This window comes from Hemiscyllium ocellatum, chromosome 3, assembly GCF_020745735.1.
Source record: "Hemiscyllium ocellatum isolate sHemOce1 chromosome 3, sHemOce1.pat.X.cur, whole genome shotgun sequence".
Classification (NCBI taxonomy): domain Eukaryota; kingdom Metazoa; phylum Chordata; class Chondrichthyes; order Orectolobiformes; family Hemiscylliidae; genus Hemiscyllium; species Hemiscyllium ocellatum.
The window spans coordinates 13750886-13774390 of NC_083403.1; the positions used below are offsets into that span (position 1 = coordinate 13750886).

A 23505-nucleotide genomic window follows, 5' to 3' on the forward strand; every position below is an offset into this window, starting at 1 on the left:
CACACAGCAGGACAAATTCAACCTGCCCCATCAGTCTATTTTTGATCATCAGTAAAAGGATGGAAAGTGTCATCAACAGTGCTATCAAGCAGCACTTGCTCAGGTTCTGCCAGGGCCATTCAGCTCCTAACCTTATTACAGCCTTGGTTCAAACTTGGACAAAAGAGCTGAACTCCAGAGGGGAGGTGAGAGTGACAGTCCCTGACATCAAGACTACATTTGTCAGAGTGTGACATCAAGGAGCCCTAGCAAATTTGAAATCAATGAGTATCAGGGGGCAAGCTCTACACTGATTTGGAGTCATAACTGGCACATAGGAAGATGGAATGTGGTTATTGGAGATCAGCTCCAGAATATATCTCTGCAGGTGTTCCTCAAAGTAGTGTCTAGGCCCAACCTCCTTCACCTGCTTCATTGATGATCTTCCTTCCAACATAGTCAGAAGTGGGAGTCATTAACGAATAATGGTCAGCACCATTTGCAACTCCTCAGATACTGAAGCAGTTCATGTTGAAAAGTAAGATCTGGACAATTGGCAACTAACAGTTGTACCACATAAATGCCAAGCCATAACTATCTTCGAGAAGAGACATTCTAGCTATCATCCCTTGATATTCAAAGGTGTGCCATCACTGAATTCCCCTATTGTCAACATCCTGAATGTTCGCATTGACCAGAAATTCATCTGGACTTGCCACATAAGCACCATGACTATAAGAGGAGATCATAGTCTAGGGGTACAGTGGTGAGTAACTCCCTTCCTCACTCCTCCTCCGAGCCTGTACACCATCTACAAGGCACAAGTCAGGAGTGACGATGAAATACTTCCCTGTTGCTTGGATATGTGCAGCTCAAACAGCACTTGAAGCTTGATACCATCTACGACAAAGCAACACGCTTATTTGGCAACACTTCCACAAACATCCATTCCCTCCACCACTGATGCTCAGTCAGGGCAGTGTGTACTATCTACAAGAAATTCACCAAAGATCCTTAGATAGCACCTTCCAAACCCATGGTCACTTCCTCCTAGAAGAACAAGGGCAGCAGATATTTGGGAATGCCATCACCTGCATGTTCCCCTCTAAGCCACTCACCATCCTGACTTGGAATTATATTGCTGTTCCTTCACTGTGGCTGGGTCACGGTGTGGGTCTACCTACAGCATATAGACTGCAGCCATTAAACAAGGCAGCTCACCGCCATCTTCTCAAGGGCAACTGGAGATTGGGAATAGATCTTGGCATTCCTGATCAAGGGCCTTTGCCCAAAACATTGATTTTCCTGCTGCTCGAATGCTGCCTGACCTGCTGTGCTTTTCCAGCACCATTCTAATCTAAATTCTGGTTTCCAGCATCTGCAGTCCTCACTCTTGCCTAATAGATCTCGGCCAGCCAGCAACACCAATTTCCCATGAGTTAATGTTTTTTGACAAGTCCAGTAATTTTATTTTTGTTATTAATATCTCTGCATGTTGCTGCCTGACTTGGTGAGCAGTTTTGATTTTTCACTTTGTGGTTTTGAGAAGTATTCTGCTTTTGTGCCATCTTGTCGTCTTGATTTGCACTTTTTTTTTTCTTTAGTTGCTGCCCAGTTTCAAGTTGTCTGAATCAAACTCTGTCCAGACTGATGATTTGTCTCATTCTAAGATGCAAAATGCTTGTTCAGATTCTGGAAGCAGTGCAGAGAGAAAGCTGTGGCCAATCATGAACGTCTGGGTTGTGAGGAAATACTCGGGAAACTTGGGTTATTCATCCTGGAAAGGAGCCGCCTGGCAGATTACACTCCCATTTCGAGTACAGTATTTAAGTTTTGCCTACTTCTCACTGGGAGGATATATTTGCCTTGCAAGGGGGTTGCAGATTAACTAGATGGTATGAGTGCAGAGGGGTTAAATCATGAGGGATAATTATGCCTTGTTTTCCCTTGAGTGAGGAATTTAAAATGCTGTCATGATTTGATTTGATACACGTTAAGTCAGGAGTGCTCTGCCTGGAAGCAGCTCCTTGGCTTGTTGTCAGCTCAAGCTTTACCCTGAGCCATTTTTTTTTTTTGGGCACTATTTTTGCTGTTGCTTTCTAATCTTGGACAGAGTAAAGAGGCAAGTCCGAGGTCTGCCTCAGCCAGAGCAGCAATGGAACGGTTGCTGTCGACTTTATCCTGAACCGTGTGCTTCCTGCCTAACTAATGGAGCAAACCTGCCCTCTGATGGGGAAAATCCAGAACAAAGGATACAATGTCAGCACTTGAGATGGACAATGAGAGACATTTTCTGTTTAAAATTTAAATATGAAACTCTATCCCCTCTGAGAGCTGCTTGACACTAGGCCAGTTAAAAATGTCAAGACTTTGATACATTTGAGGTGCAGCCCAGTCATGTTCTGAATGGAAGAGTTTTCTCAAGAGGCTTCTCCTGCTATGGTCTTACATGAACCTAAGGTGCTGCTTTGTAATAGATTACTAAAATAGGGCAAGGTAATGTTTCCTAATATCAGAAAGTACTACACTGAAAGCACTTGACTGTTCAGATGCTGCCTTGTGAAGTTGATAAATGAGTTTATAATTAATGATGAGCTCAGTAGCTTGTTCATCTATATTCATTCAGGTAGGACATAGTGGTCATGGATGGCTGTGCAGTATTCATTTAGTAGAATGATACCTGCATTCTAAAGATTTAAGTCAGGAGACAACACAAGTTATGTTTGTTTGTTTGAAATTTAGAGGATTTAAAGGTGAAATCAGTTTTCAAAATATGAAGGGAAAGAGATTGGATAGCTCCAGCCTACTTCCACATTTTCTTGTTTCTGGGTCAGATAGGCATTGCCTGAAATTCAAGCCAATCCTTTCAAGTAAAATTTGGCAATGCTTTAATACACAAAAGGATGGTAACAGCTCAGTGCTGGTTGATGCCAAATCAGTTCTTAAATTTAAAAACTGAGACACTACATAAACCAAAACTCCTGTGCTCCACGACTCTATTAAAAGACATGGGATGTGTGGGTGAGTAGGTGGAGTGAAGTCACATATCAACCTTGCTTAAATGGTGCAAACTTCCAGGTGCTTTCCTGTTCCCCATTTTCCTCAACTTAGGATTTCCCTCCCACTGTGGGTGACATGGTTCTCAGCCATGTCCCTCCCATTCCCTGCACATCTGCTCTTACCCATTTCACTACCTTCCCAGGCAAGTCACTTTCCATCCCACTGCTTCTAACATTGTTCTCCAACAGAATGCCTACACCAAGCACACCTTCCTTCTCCTCCATTGTCAGCATTCTGTGGGGAATGTTGCCATTCCAATACACTCTCCCCTGTCACTGCGAACACCTTTTTCACCCTCTTCCTGGCCATGCCATGTTTCAGTCTTGTTGGCTTTGCTTTCAGAAGAGTGGACACATTTCTCCTTTTTCATACTGGTCATTTTACATCATTATCTATTAATGTTCTTTGATGACGCCTCCGTCATCTGTTCCACTTGGTCCTCCTCTACCTCTCAACAGTATAAAAGCCACTCCTTTTCCAGTACCTTTTCAGAGTCTGATCAGACTTGAAATGTTAACTTTGTCTTTTTCTACACTGCTGGATTTTTCAGCAGTTTTCATTTTTGTAAAGTGAGTTAGTTTGGTAAGGATGTGAATATGTGCCCCAACACCTTTACTTAGCTATAAAGCTGGATGATACTTCAGTAATGGGGCAAACAGCACCCCCACCCTCCAAACGGTACCAGTTCACTCCCTAAGGTGTATGTATCTAATTATTCAAGGTGCATTTTAATTACAATCTTCACAACCTATGCCCATTTGACCAACTCCCAGTTATGGACCTTTTGAGTAGAACAGCGATGATTATCTTATTGGTACAGAAAATTGAAAGAACATGATGACGAGTAAGGAACATTTAGAGAAAACTCAATGTATTTTGAGTGGGAGCGGAGTCTTTTAGGGAAAATGAATCTGACAATGCAGCACAATCAGTAAGTCACCTCTGTTTGCTCCTGTTGCTGGCACAAATGCCACACCTGACTATGGGACAGCTGAAAACTCCCTCCAATCATTGCAAAACATTGTGGTGGCCATTGTTCCCAACCTTAGCTTAATGGTAACACAGTCACCTCTGAATGAGAAGGTTGTGGTTTCACTTTATACAGGCAAAGGCAGGATAATGGGCTTGAGGAACACATCGGCCATGATAGAATCATGGAGCAGGCTCAATGGGCCAAATGGCCCAATTCTGCTCCTGTCATCTTATGGTTTTATGGGCATGTGTAATCCAAGTTAAGACTTCAGCACTGTATTGTAGGAATGCAATGTCTGGTCGTAACATCCTTCAGCTATCCCAGGCTATGTCTGGGGCTGCAAGCTCAAAGATGTTCAAGTTAGATCATGCTAAATTGTCAGTGGAATCCAGTTTTGTGCAGGTCTGGATGGATTAGCCATGGGAAATGCAGGGATAGGGAAAGGGGTGGGTCTTGCTGGGATGTTCTTTGAATCCAAACCAACCTTTGATGAGCTGAATCACCTTCTTCCACACTGTTGGGGTTTAATGATTCTAAGGAGGATTATAAACCTTTGCAACAACTGCACAGGATGTATTTTATAAAATCCTGGGTGACACAGTGGCTCAGTGGTTAGCACTGCTGCCTCACAGCGCTAAGGACCCAGTTTGATTCTAGCCTTGGCTGACTGTGTGGAGTTTGCACGTTCTCCCTGTGTCTGCGTAGGTTTCCTCCGGGTGCTCCGGTTTCCTCCCACAATCTAAAGATAATCAGGTCGGGTGAATTGGCCATGCTGAATTGCCCATAGTGTTAGATGTATTAGTCAAAGGGAAATGGGTTTGGGTGGGTTACTCTTCAGAGGGTCGGTGTGGACTTGTTGGGCTGAAGGGCCTGTTTCCGCACTTTGGCGAATTAATCTAAAACAACTGCTTGCACTTATGTGGTTCTTTTAGCATAGTAGTGGATCTCACGGCACTTTAGGGGAGCAATTGTCAAACTAAGTCAAATGACCTCCTATATGTCTCCCTCCTATAGGAAGGATGTTGTGAGACTTGAAAGGGTTCAGGAAAGATTTACAAGGATGTTGCCAGGGTTGGTGGGTTTGAGCTATAGAAAAGACTGGGGCTGTTTTCACTGGAGCATCGGAGGCTGAGGGGTTACCTTTGTAGAGGTTTATAATATCATGAGGGGCATTAGTAGAGTAAATAGGAAGGGTCTTTCCCTGGGGTAAGGGAATCCAATCCTAGAGGGCATAGGGTTAAGGTGAGAGGGGAAAAATTTGAAAAGGGACCAAAGGGGCAACTTTTTCTCAGGGTGGTACATATATGGAATAGGCTGCCAGAGGAAGTGGTGGAGGCTAGTACAATGCAACATTTAAAAGACATCTAGCTGGGTATATGAATAGGAGGAGATAAGGGCCAAATGCTGACAGGTGGGACTAGATTGGATTGGGAGATCTGGTCGGCATGGATGAGCTGGACTGTGCTGTTCAGCTCTCTGACTCTGACAAATGCAATGAAAAGAGAAGTGCAGGTTCTGTCTCCTTCATACCAGCTAACTGAAAATCTGGTCTTCTGAGTAGTTTCGATCCACTTTATAAATCCATCAGTCTTCCACACATTTTTGAATCCCTCGTCTGACTCTGCTATTTAGGTGATTGCTCCATCTTCAGCCCTCATGCAGGTTGGAGTGCATAAGATGTTGCAAACGTCATACGAATGACTTTATAATGAAGATCCTAGGCTACAATCTTCAATGAAACCTGTTTGCAACCCTAAACTATAACCTGCCCAAACCACAGTAGATTGGGTAATGGATTCGTAAAATTCACCACAAGGGTACACAGGAAAACAACGCACACAGACCAAGTCCTAAACTATGAAAGTAACCACCCCAACACACACAAACGAAGCTGCATCAGGACACTATTCAAAAGAGCTACAACACACTGCAGTACACCAGAACTGCGAAAAGAGGAAGAGGAACACCTATACAAGGTATTCGCCAAAAACGGATACCCACGCAACTTTATCAACAGATGCCTAAGAGATAGACCACAGAACGAGGACATGCCACAACCAAAAGGACTAGCCACACTACCATACATCAGGAGCGTTTCAGAACTGACAGCCAGACTACTGCGACCCCTAGGACTCATAACGGCACACAAACCAACAGCCACGCTCAGACAACAACTTACTAGAACAAAGGAGCCAATACCCAACATGAACAAAACTAATGTAGTTTATAAAATACCATGCAAGGACTGCACAAAACACTATATAGGACAAACAGGAAGACAGCTAACAATCCACATACATGAACACCAACTAGCCACGAAACGACACGACCAGCTATCCCTAGTAGCCACACACTCAGACAACAAGCAACATGAAGTCGACTGGGAAAACACTACTATCATAGGGCAAGCCAGACAGAGAACAGTCAGGGAATTCCTAGAGGCATGGCATTCATCCACAAACTCCATCAACAGACACATCGACCTGGACCCAATATCCAACCACTACAGCGGACAGCTGAAACTGACACCCGGAAGCGGCAAGGACAGACCACTATAAATGCCGGAAGAAACATCAAAGAAGCGCTTCGCAGGAGGCTCCAGAGCACTGATGATGTCTCCTAGCCAGGGGACAAAACGTTTGCAACCAAAACTTCCAACTCTGCGAACAGAACCACTACAACAAGCACCCGAGCTACAAATCTTCGCACAAACTTTGGATTCGTAAAAGGCAAAGTGACAAATTTTCAGTCTGTGACTGTAGTCAATCAGATTAGAAGATGAAATATAGTGACTCTGGTATCTCATACACCTGCACATCATAAACTCCGTGTTCTGGCTTAACCACATGAATGTAAAGCTGTTGTTGGTTGCACTTCTACATAAAGAAATAGAGATCCTATAGTGTATTATTACCAATCCACGTAAGGGAGGGGAAAAAGACATTGTATGATTGAGTCTTTTATGATTATTAAGGTTAGTCTCAGTAACCTCTCAAGACTTCATTGTTTCAATTTCTACATAACATGCATCGGTCTGAAATTCACTGGTTGGCCATTTTAAACAAAAGTTTAGAGCAAAAAGAAACGTTTGAAATGTAGTCACAATAGTGAAGTAGGAAGATGGCCCATGTGAATTCATTTTTTTCAGATCACACCAGCACAGGCAGCAGCTTTGATTTAAAGACACTGCATTTTGGAATTTGGTAATTATTGATGATATCCAAATATTTCATGCGTTTGAAAGGTGTGTCCTGTATCCTGATAGAGCTCACGAGACTTTAACGCTATGTTTATGAAACTCTTCACACTTCTGAAAATAGTAAATTTGCAATCCACTGTCACCAGCTCCGAACCCACATAGTGATGTTTTGCAATTACCACTTCTGATTGCAACCTAAGTGCAAAAGGAGTAATTTCACACACAGTCTGCTTTAGTTGTAATAAAATGAGAACTAACATGGTTGAAATTGCATTGATTTTGTTCAGCTGAAATTAGATAGAAATTTAATATTGAAACTCACTGAATTTCAGTTGGGAAAGTGGCTGAACATTAATCTAGGGGGATGCGATCTTGTCACTGAAGGGCAAAAACATCATGTGAACACCATCTGCTCCAAGCTGTGTATAATCCTGACTTGGATACGATCATTGTCACAAAATCCTGAGCTAACCTCCTCAGCACACAGACTGGAGCAGTTCAGGTTGAAGGTCCACCACTAGGATCTATTAACTTCTAATTCTAACATTGCCTCTCCTAGTTGTCATCCTGTTCACTATATTTTCATGCATATCCCAGGCATGTGAATTAACAGCAGCAGGAATGGGCTGCATGATCTTGCTCTACCACATAATAAGATCATGGTTGATGCGATCACTATATATTCCTGCCTTCTCACAACAGCTTTTCAAGTCCTTGCTCACCAGCAAAAATCTACCTCTGCTATTAAAAATATTTAAGGATTCTCCTCTCCTCAAAAGGTAGTAGAAGCCATTCCAAAGACTCGTGGCCTTGGGCGAGAAAAGCTTTTGCTTCATTTCTGTCTGGATATTACTAAGTTTGCAGACAATACAAAGATAGGTGGAAGGACAGGTAGTGTTCAGGAAGTAGGGAGGCTTCAGACTTGAACAGACTAGGAGAGTGGGCAAAAAGGTGGCAGATGGAATATATTGTGGGAAAGTCGGAGGTTATGCACAGTGGTAGGAAGGTAGGGGCGTAGACTATTTTATAAACAGGGAAAGGCTTTAGAAATCTGAAGCCCAAATGAATTTGGGAAGCCTAGTTCAGGATCCTCTTAAGGCTAACCTGCAGGTACATTTACCAGTTAGGAAGGCAAATGTAATGGTGGCATTCATTTTGAGAGGGCTCAATTACAAGAGCAAAGATGTACTGCTGTGTCTCAGAATGGTTATGGCCGTGATGGGGTTCAGAGGAGGTTCACAGGAATGTTCAAGGGAATGAAAGGCTCCTCATGAGCATTGAGGACTCTGGGCCTTTACTTGATGAGGTTTAAAAGCCTCATTGAAGCTTACAGAATCTTAACAGGCATCTTATACATTCTAGTGTTTGGAATAAAACTAATCTGATTCCTGGTTAAAACTGAGACAGATTCTAAACAAAGCCTCACATCTACAATTCAGTGTCTGACCTGAGATGTCAGGTATGTTCCTATCTCTCTGCCTGTTTGACATGACGGTATAGCACTGACCATGACTTTACAAATACTTGACACACTATCTAACGCTCTTAGTCACCTGCAGAGATGTATTATCTAACACTGCAGTCGCACTAGTTGTATGATCTTTTGCGCTCTCTGCCTATAAACTTGTCTATGTGCCTGTCTGTCACTGCACCTGTCAAAAGGGCTGTGCTCTGAAAGCTGGTGTGATTTCAGATAAACCTGTTGGACTGCAACGCAGTGTCCTGTGACTTCTGACTTTGTTCACCCCAATCCAACACCAGTACATCCATGTCATTGACAGGCTGGAATACAGTGGGTGTGGAGATGATGGTTCCACTTGTAGGTGAAGTTAGGGCCCAAGGACACAGCCTCAGAGTGAAGGAACGATCCTTCAGAACTGTGCTGAAGAATTTCTTCAGCAGTAGTGTAGTGCATCTGTGGAACTCGCTCTTGCAGAAGGCTGTAGAGTTTAGTTTAGATAAATGTTTGAATTACCAAAAAAGCAAAACCTGACAAGGACAGGACATACCACTCAGGGCCTTAGCATTAATTGTGTGATATGGAACAGAGAGACCTAGGGGTTTGGGTACATAGTTTATTGGAAGTTGCACCACAGGTAGACAGGGTGGTTAAGAAGGAGTTTAGCACGCTTGGCTTTCATTGCTCAGACCTTTGAATATAGGAGTTGTGACATATTGAGTTTGTACAGGGTGTTGGTGAAGCCTCTTCTAGAGTACTGTGTCCAGTTCTGGTCACCTTGTTACAGGAAGAACCTGATGAAACTGGAGACTGTTCAGAAAAGATTTATAAGAATGTTACAGAGAGTGGAGGGTTCATCTATAAAAAATAGACTGGAAAGAATGGGACTTTTTTCACTGGAGCTTAGGTCACTGCTCAACCTCCTAATCGAGTTTTATAAAATCATGAGGGGCATAGAGAAGGTGAAAAGCAAAGGTCTACTTCCTAGGATGGGGAATTCAAAAGTAGGGAACACACTTTGAAGGTGAGAGGGCAAAGATTTGAAAAGGACACGCAGTCTTGTGTGAAATGAACTGCCAGAGGAAGTGGTGGATGCAGGTAAAGTTACACTATTTAATGAAGCTGTGGAGAAGTCATCGAGTTCACCAAGAGTCAGTATCCTGATTTATATTAATGACCTACGTCTAAGAGCCTAGGAGAAAGTGAGGACTGCAGATGCTGGAGATCAGAGTCGAAAAGTGTGGTGCTGGAAAAGCGCAGCCGGTCAGGCAGCATCAGAAGAGCAGGAAAGCCCAAAACGTCAATTTTCCTGCTCCTCGGATGCTGCCTGACCTGTGCTTTTCCAGCGCCACACTTTTCAACTACATCTTGGAGACATATATTACAATGCTTCAAGTTTGTATAATCGATGAAGAGGACAGTTAAGAACTCTGAATGGATATGGATATGGACATGTTAGTGGAGTAGGCGGCAGATGAAGTTCAATGGAGAGATTTGTGAGGTGATACATTTTGGTAGAAAGATCATGGAGAGAATGGATGAAATAAAAGGTACAATAAAAGGGTATACAGAAATAGAGCGAGATCTTGGTGCATTTGTTTAAGATGGAGGGCATGGTTAATAAACCATGCAGTATCATAGTGTCATACAGCATGGAAACAGATCTTTTCAGTCCAACCAGTTCATACCGACCACGTGCTCAAACTAAACTAGTCCCACCTGCCTGCGCTTGGTCCATATCTCCCCTTTTTATAACAAAGGTTTTCCAACTTCTCTTCGGAGAAATGATTTACCCAGATGTTGCCTGGTCTGGGGGATTTTAACGATGAAGAAAGGTTAGATAGACTGGGTTTGTTTTCACTGGAATGCAGGAGGTTGAGAGGAGCTGATAGATCTTTATAAGATTGTGAATGACATGGATGGAGTTGAAAGTATCAGGCTTTTTTTCTCCCAAAGTGGAGGGGTCAATTATTTGGGTACACAGGTTCAAGGTGTGGGAGCAGGGTATTCTTAAAAGAGATGTGCGAGGCAGGTTTTTCACAGAGGGTAGTGAATGCCTGGACCATGCTGTCAGAGGTGGTGGTGGAAGCTGACACAATTGCAGCATTTAAGACTCACATGGGCAAGTACATGAATATATGGATCCTGTAAGCGAAGACCGTTTTAGCCTGGAAGGGCAACATATTAGCGCAGGCTTGGAGGGCTCAAGGATCTATTCCGATCCTGTCTTGTTCTTTGGTTCTGGCTGATTTGGCCTAGCTCCATTCTTGCCCCATTAAAGTCTGTGCTCTCCCAGTTAATTATTCTTACCCTGGATTATTCCTTGTTCTTTTCCACAACCATCTTTGACCTATGATACAAGGATCACTATCCTCTAAGTGATCTCCCATTGATACTTGGTCTACTTGGTCTAAGTCATTCCCAAGAATCAGGTCTAACAGTACCCGTTTCTTGTTGCAGTAGACACAAACTGCTGTGCAAAATTTCTCCTGGATACAACCTGCGACTTGCCCTTAATGTTACCACTGTACCAGTCTATTTAATGAAGATCCAAGATGTGGTGCTGGAAAAGCACAGCAGGTCAGGTAGCATCCGAGATACAAGAATCGGGAACACTTGTGTTCACCACTAAACGTGACGTTGTCTTCAAGCCAAAACATTGTTCTGCCTATCACACAAATGAGTCGTGTGATATATAAATTTCAACATCTGAGTTCCTGATGAAAAACATGTGCCCAAAATGTCGATTCTCCTGCTCCTCAGATGCTGCCAGACCTGCTGTGCTTTTCTAGCACCATGCTCTCTACTCTGATCTCTAGCATCTGCAGTCCTCACTTTCTCCTATTAAGATGCCCCATTAATATTAATATGTAATGTATAGCTGAAGAAAGACACATTTTATCACAGCTTTTTGCACTCATCCGGACACTTCGCAAAAATACCAATTTAAGGGGAATACCAACATTTATACTGCATGGGAGGAGAACAGCGATTGGTTGGCAAGTGAACACTGGTTAGGCTTTGCCATGGAGAATGCATCTGATTGACAGCTAATAGCCGGCTTTGTTTAAATTTTAAGCCAGTCAGATTAATGCTAATTTTGCCTGGGCATTGGTACAAGTTTGCAGCAGTCTGACTGATCATCCTAAATTGTCTGACAGTGTAGTTTCACTCACTTTCTGCAATTTGCTGGAAAATCCTGAATCATACCTAGTATTAACCGTGAGCTGATTGTCACTAACTTGTTCCAAAAAGGTAAAGGGTTGTGCTGATTGATGCGATCCACCAGTCTTTGAGACGTATAGCTTATATACCTGGCATCTCCCAGACACTGAAATTCATTTTCCACGTTACTCGTTTGTGTGATTGGCTTGAAGACAGCATCTTGTTCGTGGTGAACACAAGTCATCCTGCTACTGAAACAGCTAGTTTCACCTTTGCTGAAACCTTTGCTCACCACGAGCAAGATGCTGTCTTCATGCCAAAAAGGCATTCTGCCAATCACATGAATGAGTAACTTGGTATCTCAATTGCAGTGCCGGTGTGATGCAGGGTAAATAGGCCGTACATCTCAAAGGCTAGCAAATTGCATCAAATAGCATTTGATTCGGCTGTTCCCAACAAACAAGGTACTGACCATACCCAACCAACCTGTACTGGCAAACCTCACAACGGTGTCTAAAGTTTAGATGTGATTCTTCAATTGGAAAACATTTACTACTTAATCCAAAATGTGCAAGGGATTACGCTGACGGCATATTTATGGATCTCAGTGTGGCACTTGAGTATACTGGAAGTGGCATTCACAGGGCCCTGTTGTTTTCAGAAAGAAAGAACATGTAAAATTACTGCATCTTTTTCAATTTCACAAAATTGGTGCCTGCTATTCTCTGAATTATTTATCAGGGCCATGCTGTAACTAGTCAGAGTCAACCTGCCTGGTTCAAAATTTAGACAATGTCTGCTATTAACTGTCAGTCAGTATTAAAGTGTATTCTCTTTGACAGCGGCCCGAACAATCTGAGACCACTTACCAACCAATCAGAACTCTTCATTCATCCTGAATAAATGTTGATTTTTCCCCTTAAACTGGTATCCTTGCAAATTGTCCTGATGGGTGCAAGGCAAAAAGTTTTGGCAATTTTTTTTCAGCAATACTCCAGTTCTTGTGCAGCCAAGCAACTGTACCTATAACACTTGGTCTCTCTGTAATTTCCTTGTAGATTTATTCGTCTACATTCTTCCCATTAGTTGTTGACTACATTAAGCGATAGAACTGCACACATCATGTTCCTTAGCTCTGGCTCAATCTACATAACCTGTCCTCAAAAGAAAATTCCTCCACACCTCCAGCACGGTGGCTCAGTGGTTAGCACTGCTGCCTCACAGCACCAGGGAGTCTTGTTCGATTCTGGCCTCGGGTGACTGTCTGTCTGTGTGGAGTTTGCACATTCTCCCCGTGTCTGCATGGGTTTCCTCTGGGTGTTCTGCTTTCCTCCAGGTCAGGTGAATTGGCCATACTAAATTGTCCCTTGTGTTCGATGCACTAGTAAGAGGGAAATGGGTCTGGGTGGGTTACCCTCCAGAGGGTTGGTGTTGACTTGTTGGGCCGAAGGGTCTGTTTCCACACTGTAGGGGATCTAATCTAAACTTCTCCAATACTGCATTACTGTTGTTAACCTGAAAACCCTGTAACTAAGAATATTTATTTGCCTTTAAGATGGTGTTAGCACCATGATATCATAATTGTATGTGGCAATCTGTAGCTATAACTCACCAATCGTACTTGCTCTATTCCATGCATCCACATGTATCATTGCCTCCATCAGAATGGAAAACCAGTTAACGAGAAAGACCTCTGGGGTCTCCTGCATGGTTCTCTTGGACTTTCAGAAGTACAGATATATCAGAGTTGGAAAGTTTTGGGCATATTCTAGAAATGGGTTGAAGATAATAAATATTCCAGTTAACTGCAGTGAATAGAAAGGTTTAGATGGGAAGTAGTTTAACAATTATTTGCAGTAACTGAAGCGATATTCATCAATAATCTGCTTAAGTGAATAGGACTGCTGACTAAGTATTAATAGTGCTTGCTAAACTGGAGTGATGCTAAGAAGCTCTGAGAGCCATTGTGTGTCTGATTTTAAACCTCTATGAATTCAGTTCTGTCAATGAAAGGCTTCTCTTAATGTTTTGAAATGTTAGCCCATCTCCTGTGAACTAATTTAACTGTCAATCATTTCCACTTACAGGCTCTTCAGCAAAGGCTCTCGTGAGTTTGAAAGGTGAGAGGTTTTATTTTGTATTTTTATCTCCCATATACTGCTTTCTTTCGCCTGTCACCATCTTTTCTTACTGAGTCATCCATTAGCCTATTAAATAAGATTGCCACTGTGTTTCAGTAACCTAGAACCTAACAAACTGCCCAAACTATTTCACATCATACCTTTCTAGCCAATAGAGAAAATGTCTCATTGGTTCCAATCTAGTCAAAACTACTGTTTCCTAGGCAAAAGGCCCAGCGTGGATTTTTTTTCTTTTTGATCAACCTGTCTAATGATTTGATGACCTACCTCTGGAGCCGGTGAGACCTGATCCTGGGCCTCCTGACGCAGAGGTAGGGAAGCTACCAGTATATCACTCAGTTGACCTTTGTCTCAGGCTTCCTAAGAAAACAACTAGCTTTTCTGCTAAATGTGTGCCACACAGCTGGCTGACTGGCATTGTTAGCCTCTAGCTGATTTGTGAGCACTTGTTATTTCCATTATTCCGTGGACACAGTCCCAAGCGGAATCATTCAAAATAGCAACTCTTGCCTCTTGACATGGTGGCTCAGTGGTTAGCATTGCTGCCTCATAGCACCTGGGACCTGGGTTCGATTCCCCCTTTGGATGACTGCCTGTCTGTGTGGAGTTTGTACATTCTCCCTGTGGTTGTGTGGGTTTACTCTAGGTGCTCAGGTTTCCTCCCACAGTCCAAAGATGTGCAGGTTAGGTGGATTAGGCATGTTAAATTGGCCCAATAGTGTTCAGGGTGTGCAGGGGAGGTGAGTTGGCCATGGGAAATGCTGGGATAGGGTAGGGGATGTGTTTAATTCGGATTCCAGCACCCTGTAGTTTGTGAACTCACTCGCTGCCCCTACCTCAGTACTCACAGCAATAAAACCAGTTCTCTTGTCTGTGCCAAACTCCTGAAGAAACCAGAGCTTAAAAATGTGTTGCTGGAAAAGCGCAGCAGATCAGGCAGCATCAAAGGAGCAGGAGAATCGACGTTTCGGGCATGAGCCCTTCTTCAGGAATGAGGAGGGTGTGCCAAGCAGGCCAAGATAAATGGTAGGGAGGAGGGACTCCTCCCTTAGCCTGCTTGGCACACCCTCCTTATTCCTGAAGAAGGGCTCATGCCCGAAACGTCGATTCTCCTGCTCCTTTGATGCTGCCTGACCTGCCGCGCTTTTCCAGCAACACATTTTTAAGCTCTGATCTCCAGCATCTGCAGTCCTCACTTTCTCCTGAAGAAACCAGTCCTTCCAAGTTTGTCACCAGGATGAAGGAGACAGAGATTGAGTAGGGTGACTGCAGGGAGCCTGCTGCCCTCTCGTGGAATCCAGAAATGATCTGTGCCGTTAGGAAACCAGCTTTTGTTTGTCACTTCATGGTGTTCAGATTGTAACTGGTAATCTATGAGATTGTGCTTAATCTGGGGCACTTCACTTCACTCAGCCTGCTGAGTGAGTTATAACTTATAAAGGAAGCAGGAGGAGGGTAGCCAGCCCACCTGGCCATTCAGTAAGACCAGACTTTGAATCATAACCCATCCGACTTCACTCTTTACCCATGGTCAGAAAAATGCTGTCAATCTCTTATTTAAAATTTATTATTTGATTTATAGCAGCCTCTGTAATTTCTGGAGGAGAGTTTCACGTTGCAGCACCCTTACATGAAAAAATATTTTTCAACTTTTCTCTCCCTTGTTAAGATTTTACGATTATGATCATTTGTCCTAGATACCTGCAAAAACTCAATGTTTTTACTCCCTCAGTTCTTCAAAAAGTTATTAACTTTTGAATCAAACCATACGTTAGACTTTTAAATACCAAACAATATGGGCCCCACTCAAATAATTGCTGCTGTTACTTGAACCCTTAGAGCCCTGGTAATGAATAGGTGAATCTGCATTCCCTGCATCCTATCTATTTTAACATAGGGTGTGCAAAACTATGCAGAGTACTCAAGATAGGACTCTAAACAGCGCTTTGCAAATGCGTTGCCCAAACCTGGATGCTGTATTTTGGTGATTTATATAGCCTTAGAGTTATCTCTGCTTTTTAATGTTTCCCACCCTCTTTCTATTTTGTTACTGTTTAATCTCCACGACCAACTTAATGGTTGCAACCTTTTTGGAATATACACATTCAAACTGAATTATGGATATAACACATTGAATGTTTTTTAATTCATATGTAAAGCTGTTATTTACACCCCAGCCCTACCATCATAGATACCCTACGGTGTGGAAACAGGCCAATTAGCCCAACAAGTCCACACCGACCCTCCAAGAGTATCCCACACAGACCCATTCCCCTACCCTATAACTCTACATTTCCCCTGACTACACATCCCTGAACGCTATGGGCAATTTAGCATGGCCAATTCACCTATCCTGCACATCTTTGGATTGTGATAGGAAATCTGAGCACCTGGAGGAAACCCACACAGACACTGGGAGAATGTGACAATTGCCAGAGGCTGGAATCGAACCCAGGTCCCTGGTGCAGTGAGGCAGCAGTGCTCACCACTGAGTCAGCATGCCACCCCTATCCTTGGAAAGGTCAGCTAATATATAACCGTGTGGCTTGCTAGCTGTTTTCAGTGGGCAGTTTAGAATCAACCACATTGCTGTGGGTCTGAACTCTCGGGTCAAACCAGATAATAGTGTCAGACTTGCTTCCTAAATGTTACATTTTGAGATAAATTTGAGATTAAATGGCAATAAATAGAAAGAAGGTGGGAAAAATTTTAAAAAGAGATGTTGCTAAAGCTGTATAATTGTCTGGACTAATTCATTGGCACTATGGTCACTGTTGCTGTTAATTTTTAATTAGCTGAATTTGAATTCCTATGCTACCGTGACCAGGTTTTGAGTGTGCCACTGACAATCATTAGGCATGTCCTCCAAGTTACTAGAAAGGTAACACGCCACAACCGTACCCCAGCGATCATCTCATTTCAGAGGTTTAACCTTGTTTCAATGTTCAGACTAGGCACTGCTTGAACTTTGCTCGCAATTTATGACTGTAATGGTCTGGCCTTCAAATAAACTCTGGTTCCTGTTCTCTTTGCACAATTGGAAATCCTGCATGCAGCATGGTAAATTAAGTTTTAACATGCATTCTAACAAAATTGTGAACTTATTGGATGGCAAGCATAACACAAAATTGTAATGTAAATCCACAGTCACTCAGTTATACTCCTGAAAAGGACAATGTCAGGTGTCAGCCTTCAGTCAAGGCGGTATATGACCTTTTAGTTTCTTGTCAGGAATACCAAACAGGAAATCTTTATCTATACATATACAATATCACTATCTTTAGACTCCTGATGTCCATTTTTGTGTGTGCGCTTAACTCTTAAAATCACGTCACAAATGGTGCACAGCCCGGCCTGATTATAGGAAAGTTGAATGGCCTGGCATAAATACCTACCTGAATAATTAGTGTTTTGTGCTTCTGAATGTGGGCTGACTTGGGCATTTGAGGTGTATATCACATTCAGGTAAGTGGTGTAGTATGAGTGGGAGCTTGCAGCGGTTGCTGTTGGCAGCACTCAGGGGTCAGGTATTAAGAGAATCATTCGAAGTCAAAGCATTGGCAGAAAAAGGCAAACATTTCTGTGGCTAGCTTCACCAAACTGTAAAGTGAACCCAGAGCTAGTGTTGTCTCCCCAATCTCTCTGATGTGTACAACTTTCGACCATATGTATTCGCCCGCCAGGCATCAGCAAGAAAGGGTGAAGGTAGTTTCTGAGACCCAGTGTCTTTGTCTCCAACAGAAGGAAGCCTGTCCAGTACATGGAACGAGAAATACATTGCATTATCCAAGACTCCTCCATGGAAAGGAAGAAACGCCTGCTCACTTGTTCAGACTGTAAGGCACTTTATTGTATTTGTCATCTTTGAAACAGTTTTTAATGCTTGATGGAAGGGATGAAAGGGAATGCATTCTCTTCTCTCTGCTAAACATTGCTTTGAAAAGAAATGGTGTGTTTGATGATATAACTGGCCAGTTTGATCACGACAAAATGTGGTCAACTTTTGTACAGTTTTGTTCTTGAGCAGGACAGCTGACTTGTGAAGGAAAAGTGCTTCAGGTCTACAGTAATTGGATTGGTCTGAAGCAATCTGACCATTCTTCTCCCAGTTCTACATGTAGCTTGATCCTACAATACAATAACATTTCATTGATAGAGCATCTTCAATGGAGTAAACTGTAATTCATGAAAGTATAATAATAAAGAACTAACCCAGAGCAAAAGAAAATTAGGACAATTGTCAAACGCGTGGTGCAGCATTTTCAGGGAGAAAAGCCACAGAGAGAGAGAGTGTGCTGAAGGTTCAGATACTGTTATTACTATTTGAAAACTCAGGTTTGAAGTTGAAGAACTATGTATTGCATTAGATTAGATTAGACTACTTTAGATTAGATTAGATTAGACTACTTACAGTGTGGAAACAGGCCCTTCGGCCCAACAAGTCCACCGAAGCGCAACCCATCCATACCCTTACATTTACCCCTTACCTAACACTACGGGCAATTTAGCATAGCCAATTCACCTGACCCGCACATCTTTGGATTGTGGGAGGAAACCAGAGCACCCGGAGGAAACCCACGCACACACGGGGAGAACGTGCAAACTCCACACAGTCTGTCGCCTGAGTCGGGAATTGAACCCAGGTCTCAAGCGCTGTGAGGCAGCAGTGCTAACCACTGTGCCACTGTGCCGCCCACTGTTTGTTATATATCTCTATATTGTATGAGTTCAGGGAAGGATGTTTTTGTTTCATTTTTGAGTTCTGAGTGGTGCATCGTTGTTTGGCAATGTGTTTACATGCACTTAAATAAGGCTTTAAGAAGTCCTTAAGGAAAATAGTTTAGTTCTTTAGAAAATAGTGTAGAAGAGAGAAAACAAGGGATTACTGCTTAGCACTAAGATGCCTTATGACGGGGAGGCTGAGACAGAAAAGTTGTTTAGGAAAGACAGAAGCAACTAAGAGGTCAGTAAATATACAGGTTTCTTTCAGAGAAGCAGGTCATTCAGAGTGACAAGGTCTGTAAAAGCAACACTTCAGTGTAGTAGTCTCCAAAACAATCAATGCAGAAGAAATTAAGTTCTGAGTGGGTGAAAGAGAGAAGCTCCAGAAGCAAGATATGGAAGTGGAGTTGAAGGAACCGATGTTAAGAAATAAGTGAGCTGTGTTAGTAGTTTAAGTGTCTCAGGAGGAGACATTGACTAAAGGAAATTGAGTAAATGCAGAAATGCGCCAAAAATAAAACAATTACAGCTATGTCAAATGAACAAGGATTTTTTTTCAAAGTGGAGACCGTCACATTTCACTGAAGTTTCAATATCTGTAAGATTCTTGACAGTAAAAGGGTTGAATTTTTATTTCTGATATTTGTAATAAGTGTCATTTAACTCCTATATAGTGTAAAATATGTTTTATTTCTTTTTGAGTGAAATGAACTTTTTTTTATTAAAAGTACGTTGGAAATCCTGAGGCAATTATGTTCAGTGACTGACCACAGTAAACAAATAGCAAAAATAAAACTAATGATCTACGAAGCAGAAAGTTTGTGAATTTCTCGAGTGTGCTGGGACAGTTTCCTACAGCAATATGTCTTGAATGTGACAAGGGGACAAGCAATATCAGATCTAGTAATGAGCAATGAACCTGATTTAATTAGTGACCTCGTTGTTCATGGGCATCTATCAAATAGTGATCAAAGCATCAGGTTTCATGTAGCTGATGTAAGAGATGAACTAACTTCAGATACTAGAATTTTGGGTTTTAGTAAGGCAGACTTTAATGGGATAAGACAGAGACTCCACAGTAGAATGGAAAGCTCTGTTAATAGTAAAGCAACTGAGGAACAGCAATGATATTTGAATCTATTTACAAGCTGTTTGTACCCATGAGAAGGGAAAGCTTCCCCTCACAACAAAATAGCTGTGGACACGTAAGGGGGTAAGGGACAGCATAAAATTTAAAAAAGGGCAAAGAACAGTACAGATCTCACAGAATAGGATGAATACAAAGACCAAACTGTGGTCTCACAGTAGCTTATAAGACCAGCTAAGAAAGCTTATGAAAGGAGAATTGCAAGGGACAGAAAAGACAATAAGAAGTGATTTAATAGTTAAGAGTATTATTGGCCCACTGAAGGCTGAGAGTGGGGATATTGTCAAGGACTATGGGGAAATGGCAGATATGCTCATCGATTAGTTTGCTTCAGTATTCACAACAGCAATGGAGGATAGCTGACGGGAAATCCGAAAAAAAAATCAGAGGATTGGGGACAGAGTCAAAATAGAATTAGATGAAGTAAACCATCAATAACGGGGAATTTAATGGAGCTGAAGTGTGACAAATCCACAGGAGCTGATGGTTTCCATCCACGGCTGTTAAAGGAGGTAGGTGAGCACATTGCCACTGCTCCTAATCATCATCATTCAGAGTTCCCTGGATTCGGGAAGTGGACCTCTGGATTGGAAATTTACCCTCGTGTCACTTTTAAGGATGACAGAGGGAAACCAGGGAAGTACATATCAGTTAGCTCAACATTTGTAATGGGGAAATTGTCAGAGTTGATAATCAAGGAAAGGCTAGGTTCATCAGCTCAAAATTTCAGTTAATCAGGGAAAGTCAGCGTGCAGCCATGAAGAGTAGATCATGCCTGACAAACCTCATATAGAGTTTTTTGAAGAGGTGATATAGGTGGTAGACAGAGGTAAGTTGATAGATGTTGTTCATGTAAACTTTCAGAAGGTATATGATGAAGTCCTGTCCGAGCTGAGTGAAAACCTACAGGTTTGAGGGTAAATCATTGACATGTGTAGGAAGTGGTTTGAGTGACAGGAAATAGAGATTTGGAGTAATGAGTAGGTGTTCAAATTGGCAAGATGTAGTGGTATCCGGCGGGGATTTGTGTTGGGGCCTCAATTATTCACCATAATGATTTGGATAATGGCGCAAAATGTCAAATATCCAAATTTGCTGATGGCACAGAATTGGTCAGCATTGTAGACAGTGTTGATGACAGGATAGAATTACAAAAGGGTATTGTTAGATTAAGGTGAATTAGCAGAAAGTTGTGGCAGATGGATTTTAATATAAGGAAGTGTGAGGTTATCCATTTTGGATGGGAGAGGATAGATCAGGGTATTTTTTTAGAACCAAGTTAAATATAGTGCATGTCCAATGGAATTTGGGGATTCAGGTGCCTCTCTCTTTAAAATCTCATGAGCAAAGTGCAGAAAATCATCCAAATGTAATGCTGGCCTTCATACCTAAATGGCTGGATTATAGGGATGCAGACATTGCGCTGCAATTATACAAAACCCTAGTTAGACCCCACTTGGAGTACTGTGGGCAGCATTGGGCACCACATTTTCAGAAAGATATTTTGTCTGGTGGCAATTCAATGCAGGTTGTTGACACAGGTTGATACCTGGACTTAGGGGTTAAATTATGAGGAAAGATTTGGCTTTTGTTGTTTAGAATTTAGAAGCTTAAGGGTAATCTGATCAAGGTTTTCAGGACATTAATAGGGAAAGGCAGGATAGATAGAATTTTCAACAAGTGAAAATAGTTTACAATCAGAAGGCAATAGTGAAGAATTGGAGTGGCCACTCAGGAGAGATGTTAGAAAGCATGCAAAGAGCCACGGAGGTTTGGAACTCTCTTCCTCACTCGGCAGCCAATGCTAATTCAATTGTTAAGTTTATACCTGAGATAACCAAATGTTTATTAAGCAAGAGTATCAAGGGATGTCAGCCCAAATTGGGCATATGGAGTTAGGTGACAGATTAGCCATGATCTTATTGAATGGTATGACAGGCTTGAGGGACTAAATGGCCTACACCTGTTCCTATGGGACTTAACCATGGGATCTGACTTGGTCTAGTATTACTGTCAGCTAGGATCATAGAGAAATCTAGATAAGCCCTAACTACTGCTGATGGGACAGGGTGCACAAGTGACCCATCTTGGAGGATGACTGGGAAATCTGGGAATTGTAAGGCTGATGGGATTTCAGCAATGGGCAGGGGAGAATATAGAACATTGGGATGAAAACTTTGTATGTCAATGAACACTGTGGTGATGAGTGGAAAAAGATCTTGTGCAAAACAATGCATGCAGTGAGACTGTAGATTTCTGAGCAGTAATGCAACACGGTGGTCAGCACGGTGGCACAGTGGTTAGCACTGCTGCCTCTCAGCGCCAGAGACCCAGGTTCAATTCCCGCTTCAGGCGACTGACTGTGTGGAGTTTGCACATTCTCCCCGTGTCTGCGTGGGTTTTCTCCGGGTGCTCCGGTTTCCTCCCACAGTCCAAAGATGGTGAATTGGCCATGCTAAATTGCCCGTAGTGTTAGGTGAAGGGATAAATGTAGGGGGATGGGTTTGGTGGGTCTGTGTGGACTTGTTGGGCCAAAGGGCCGATTTCCACATGTAAGTAATCTAATCTAATCTAAACTAATGAATCCCCTGCCATAGCAGAAACATATCAAGTGTTGACAGCAAACCTCTGACCAGATTGTGTTAATAAAATTATTGGACAGCTTGTTTCCTTCCACTCAGTACATGAAAATATCCACTCTCTGTGCATTGACTCATTGTCTAAATGTGTGGCATTGAGTAGTCCACCCAGAAAACAGGTCACCATAGTGGACTTAACACCCAGTGACATTGATATGAGTAGTTGTGTTTAGATTCAGTGGAATCAGGTGAACAGGGAAGTTGGGAGTAAAACATTTTTAAGTGTTTCTAAGCACAGCCTTAATTTGCTATTTCTTCCGCAATTACTAAAATGGTATGGTGTTTTGGATAATATCTAAAGATTCTTAGTGCTTGTATTCCTTAATGTAGGTCACATTCATAAATGATGGTTCTGTGCATTTGCTTTTAAAGTATTGACTCTAGATACCTGATTCCACTTAGTGTGAAATTTAATGATATACTTGTCTCATTTTCTCTTCATAATGGATATTGTGGCCTGAATTATTTCTGTAATTCCATTCCCACACCAGTAAATCTCCTTTGGTGTTGTTTCTGCTGAGTCAGAAGGTCCACTGTTTAATGGCAATAAGTAAATAGTTTGGAAGGCGGGTCAAGTACAGACACTGGCACAAGCTAGTTAGGTTGAATGGCCTGTTTCTGTATTGTAAATTCTGTGTAACAAAGGTGACAGAAGAAAAACCAGAAAGTAAGTGAAGAACTTTCAGAGCATGAACTTGTAGGTTGAACATTTTACACTTTAATACAATAGGATCGTTCTGACCGTCTCACTTTTTGCTATTGAAACAAAACTATTTTTTTCAAAACCAGAGGCAGAATGTTGTCCATTTCACACTGGTTTCTGCCCCTGGGCACTCCAATACACAATTGTCTGACCTTTTTTCCCAGCTGACCTCCATATATTTTTGCAAGAGGCCTGGCAGTATTATTGATCCTGAAAGGTGAGATTAGCAGCAAAACATCGCAGCCATGCTAAAGAATCTCTCATATTAACAATGGAGATTATGTCACCAGACTATTTGTACCAGGGCTGCTTTCAAAT

The 23505-nt window shown here is 42.3% G+C and overlaps 1 protein-coding gene across 2 annotated transcripts in view; it reads left to right on the forward strand.

The window, feature by feature from the left end:
- Positions 1-23505, forward strand: part of lin9 (lin-9 DREAM MuvB core complex component) — a 115673-nt gene that overhangs the window by 47427 nt on the left and 44741 nt on the right. For both annotated transcript variants that reach the window (XM_060855754.1, XM_060855745.1), the window contains exons 2-3: positions 13923-13955; positions 17718-17812. In XM_060855754.1, coding sequence (XP_060711737.1) covers positions 13923-13955; positions 17718-17812 — 128 coding nt within the window. The remainder of the gene's footprint in view (positions 1-13922; positions 13956-17717; positions 17813-23505) is intronic.